This window comes from Prionailurus bengalensis, chromosome D2, assembly GCF_016509475.1.
Source record: "Prionailurus bengalensis isolate Pbe53 chromosome D2, Fcat_Pben_1.1_paternal_pri, whole genome shotgun sequence".
NCBI lineage: Eukaryota > Metazoa > Chordata > Mammalia > Carnivora > Felidae > Prionailurus > Prionailurus bengalensis.
The window spans coordinates 29302687-29307792 of record NC_057351.1 but is presented as its reverse complement, the minus strand read 5'-3'; the positions used below and the strand labels follow the sequence as shown (position 1 = coordinate 29307792).

The 5106-nt window shown below is 49.9% G+C and overlaps 1 protein-coding gene across 1 annotated transcript; it reads left to right on the top strand.

Annotated features, from left to right (window-relative positions):
* Positions 1-896: 896 nt before the first annotated feature.
* On the top strand, positions 897-2349 carry LOC122492613 (basic salivary proline-rich protein 2-like). Its single transcript, XM_043596105.1, has 2 exons — positions 897-946; positions 1560-2349. Exons 1-2 carry the CDS (start codon positions 897-899, stop codon positions 2347-2349), a joined length of 840 nt encoding a protein of 279 aa, XP_043452040.1.
* Positions 2350-5106: the final 2757 nt, after the last annotated feature.

The window sequence follows — 5106 nt, the reverse complement described above, 5'->3', positions numbered from 1 at the left end:
CAAACCTCAGACCCATCAATTCTGGAAAACCAGAGCTGAGTGCCATAGTTAATTCTCATTATAATGGTAAGTGATGGTCGCAGAGTTGTAAATCTGAGCTACTAATCTGTGCAAAGAGAAAGGCACAGTGTGTGCCAATAACTCCAGAATATCTTGATTCTGAAGTTTAACCGAAATCATAACCTGGCTTTAAACAGTGTCAGAGGCTGACAACCAACCTATTTAAGATCCCTTACTTGGGGAGGGAAGTGTAACCCAAAACTGGTAAAATCAGGAAACACGCCCAAAATCACAGTGCCGAAGTCTTTCAGTTCTTGGAAATAATACGGACTAATCTCCAAGCATCTCCTTATCTATGCACCTATCTGGTGCACCACCCTTGTTTAATTGTAGTCATACATTCCTGATATGCTCTAAATAATTCTTGCCCTAACTGGTTAACAAGCCCCAAATACATGAGTATGGATGCATATATATCTGGCATCTTGGGCCTTAAGAAACCATCGTCTTTATTTTACTTCATATCGTCGGAGGGGGAGGAGAAGGGAAGGTGAGCACATTTCGTTCAGGGCAGACCTGAGGCTGCTACCCTACAGCGCCGCCCTTCAACTCATCCCGGTGCGGTGCGCAGCGCACCCGGCGGACACTAGACCGTGCACCTTATCTTTAACTCGCTTAAGTCTCGAAGCACTTAACCTTTATCTCTTCATAAGCTATTACCATTACGTATTGTGCAGCTCGTTTGGTGCCCGAGAGTGGAACCGGGGAGAAGTGGCACAGGGGTGACCTATGCAAAATGGTTAATTTGGGAAAATGACGAGTTGGGGGCGGGGGAAAGACTCCTAATCCAAGCAATTTTTGTTCTTGGTGATATATTCATTTTTATTGGGTCAGAAATGCGCAATTTGGGTTCCCCATTCACGTGGAAGGCTGCTGGGGCGGGTCGGTAACCTCCTGACCACTTTTAGTGGAACTATACGGACTGCAAGTAGCCCTTCCAGAAGCTCTATCAGTTGAGGGTGTGGGTGAGAAGCAGGGCCGGGAAGGGAGGAAGAGAGGAGAGGGGGAGAGGGAGAGAGATCCAGCCCCGTCCCTCCACGACACGTGAAGTGCCTGCGGCCCTGGCCGGGACTCGGCCCCTCCCGGACGGCACCGCTCGTCGGAGGCACCCAGCTCTGCGCACCTCCCACCCCGGGGGCCAGCTCCCCGGACCCCGCGGGTGGGACTGACCAGACCGCAACGCCAGGGCGCTCCGCAACCCGGTGGCGCCCAAAAGAGGTTTTCAAAAGCCATTTTGACAGAACACTAATTCTACTCCCTATTCCCTACTTCCCGGATCGCTGTAACTCCAGGTCACCTCGGGTCAGACTCTAAAGTTTCATCTATGAAGTCCCTTCCCCGAAATGCTCAGGGAGGGAAGTGCCAACAGTTTCCCAAAGAAATCTGTCCCCTACACAAGCATGGGGGAGGGAGAAACCCTGTTTGGGGGTGCGCTTGATTGTGCGCCAGGACGGGCTCCTCACCCGCAACTTGCCCTAACTCTGCCTTCTCACCTTAAGGAGCCAGACCTGCGACTCTCCTCCGAGGCGCATCAGTCTCCGGCACTTTCAGGGATCCCCGCAGGCACACTTGCCCTCCCCCAAGCCCGGTTTGCGGCGGCGCCCGGGGTCCGAGCCCGCGGCGCCCCCGCCCCGCTCCCCTCGTCCAGCGCCGCAGCTGGGCCTCCGGGGCCGGCGGCCGCGTCCTCCGGCCGGGAGCATTGTTTACCACCCGCAACAAAAGCGCCCCAAGCGGCTCGGGGCAGGGGGTCGCCGCGGGGAGTGGGCCCACCCTAGCGGACCCGGAGGACCCGCGGACGCCGAGCTCCGGCCCTCACCCAGCCCTAGCCGAGTACCGCCCCTCGCACCCCCTTCCGGCCTCGGTGTGAGGGTCCCTGCAACCCTGCCCTCTGCCCCAGCCCCAACTCACCACTGGCCGGCGCCGGCTCCGAGGGCAGCGCGCGTGCCCCAGGCTCCAAGCCCGCACCAGCCCTCGGGTAAACTTTCCAACTCGCGCTGGTCCCCACAACTTGAGAGCCCAGAGTCTCGGCGGGCACGAGGGGCGCGAGCGGGCCCCGGGCGGACACCTACCGGCTGCCTGGCAGGGTCAGGGCCCGAGACCCTGGGGTGGGCGGCAGCTTCCCAAAGGTCCACAGAGGAGAAGCAGGTAGAGTTGCATGACTGGGGCGGGGCAGGGGGTTGTCCCAGGGGGCAGACCCGGGAGCCGAGGGGCCGGCGGCTGCGCGCACAAAGCAGTGCGGGAGCGGATTGCGCTGCCACTCCCCGCCAGGTCAGCCCCCCGGAGCAGTAGTGTCTCCCCAGGACAGACCTCTGGGAGTGAAGCAGGGGCTCTGCCTTGGCTGGACCCTGCACCGCTGAGCGAGAGTCAAAACGCGAGCTGGATTTCCCCAAACTGGAGCTGGACTCCCCTCTCGACCCTTACCCCTCCCCTTAGCCCTCCTCTCTCATAACACCTTTGTGTGTGGGGGGTGTGTGTGTGTGTATGTGTGTGTGTGTGTGTGTGTGTGTGTGTGTGTGTGTGTGATGTCAAAGGAGAGTATTGGATAGGGAGAGAGGTGTTAAGGTTTTCTTGTCATTATCTTTTTTCGGAGGAGTTCTTGGGCTGAGAGAAAAATTTTAGGGTTTCTAAATTGAATGTTTATAGATAGATCAAGGGAGTGCCAGATCAGAGATGACACAACTGAGCAATATCTGAGTTGCAGACAATGGTAAACTGCCCTCAACACTAAAGAGAGGCCAGAGGACGGTTGTGTTTCCTTGACTCAACACTTGATGTCTGCAGATGTCATAACATTTTTTGTTAGCTATCTGGCCTTGTATGTTGAGGGGTGTCATATTCACTTTATGGATGAAAAATTGAAGGCATCGGAAGAAGTAAGTTTTTAGCATTAAAAGGAATAACCAAGTGGCATTATGCCAAAATTAAGACTCAATGGGGCATTGGAATTTCTCCCTAAATGTTTGATGGCTGTTGCTTCTTCCAGCAGTCAGTCATTACACAGACAAGGGAATCCAGATCTTTCATGGGCTCACCGTGGTAAGGAAAATGCTGTTCATGGAACTATCTTTCCTCCCAGGTCAAACTTCAACCGAAGAGAAAGATTCATTCTATCATTGCCTTCAACACCATTCTACCCCATCCTGCACAAAATTTGTATTCTTGTTATACTTGCTTTAATAAGCATAACCAGATTGTTCTTTTGAGATAGATTCCTAAACTTTCAACCTTTCTCACGGATTGATTCATTCAAATTTATTCTTCAGCCAGGATATAGGTATACAGAGATGAATAAAAATTGCCTCTTGCCCGGGAAGAACACACATTCTGGGTTGGCAAGCAGAGCAAATGAACACTACAGTGTTTTCAGTGCTACGGTCAGATAAATATGTTAGTTGGAGGAAATTTAAAATGTGGCTTTTAAAATAAATCTTATCTTAGGGGCGCCTGGGTGGCTCAGTCAGTTAAGCGTCCGACTTCAGCCAGGTCACGATCTCGCGGTCCGTGAGTTCGAGCCCCGCGTCGGGCTCTGGGCTGATGACTCAGAGCCTGGAGCCTGTTTCCGATTCTGTGTCTCCCTCTCTCTCTGCCCCTCCCCCATTCATGCTCTGTCTCTCTCTGTCCCAAAAATAAATAAACGTTGAAAAAAAAAAAAAAAAGGATGAATACGCCCATTTAAAAATAAATAAATAAATAAATAAATAAATACATAAATAAACGTTAAAAATAAAATAAAATAAATGTTATCTTCAAAAGCGGACTCTTTTCAATGTTTAAAAAAACCTAATTATTAATACTTTGTCAAAAACAATCTCCTAGGACTTAGATGAAAAGAATGTTGGGAGAGTTTGACTCATAACTTAATCTCTATAAAGAACAAAAAAGAAAGAACATTTGAAAAAGAAGAACAAGGGGAAAAGATTATCATGAAACAGCAACATCCTGGCATTTGTCAGTTAACTGAAATGACTATCTTTAAAAAGTATTGAGGCGCCCCTGGGTGGCTCAGTCCTATAAGCAGCCAACCTTGTCTCAGGTCATGATCTGGCCATTCATGAGTTCAAGCTCTGCTTAGGGCTCTGTGGTTCAGAGCCTGGAGCCTGCTTTGTATTCTGTGTCTCCCTCTCTCTCTGCCTCTACCATGCTCGCACTCTGTCTCTGTCTCTTACAATTTTTTCAAAATAATAAAAATAAAAACTATTGAAATGGGGACCTGGGTGCCTCGGTCTGTTAAACGTCTGACTCTTGATTTTGGCTCATCTCACAGACATGATCTCATGGTTCTGATCTCAGAGTCATGATCTCAAGGTTTGTGAGTTCAAGCTCTGCATAGGGCTCTACACTGACAGTGTGGCACCTGCTTGGGATTTTCTCTCTCCCTCTCCTTCTGCCCTTCCCCCATGAGCTTGCTCTCTCTCTCTCTTTCTCTCTCTCTCTCTCTCAAAATAAATAAACATTAAAAAAATTTTAAGTATTGAAATGGGAAAATCACACAAAGATGTAGAAAAATATCCATGGTAACACTCATTCTCTTCATTCCGTAAATGTTAGTTGAACCTATACTATGTGCCAGGCACAGTTCTAAATCTAGGGAAGCAGCAGTGAGCAAAATGAAACCTCTGTCCTTGTGAAGCTTGCATTCCATCATGGAGTGGGGTTGGGGCCGAAAATGAAGAAGTCAAATAAGCAAAATATATGTAGTGCATCAGATGGTCATAGTCATAGGGAGTGGGAGAAAAACAGGCAAGGGGAAAGGAAGTGATGAGGAAAGCTGCAATTTAAAAATTTTTTTTAACGTTTATTTATTTTTGAGACAGAGAGAGAGAGATCACGAGTAGGGGAGGGACAGAGAGAGAGGGAGACACAGAATCTGAAACAGGCTCCAGGCTCTGAGCTGTCAGCACAGAGCCCGACGCAGGGCTCAATCTCACGGACCGCGAGATCATGACCTGAGCCAAAGTCGGCCGCTTAACCGACTGAGCCACCCAGGCGCCCCAAAGCTGCAATTTTAAATACAGCAGTAAGCTCATAGAGTAGGTCCGAAAAAAA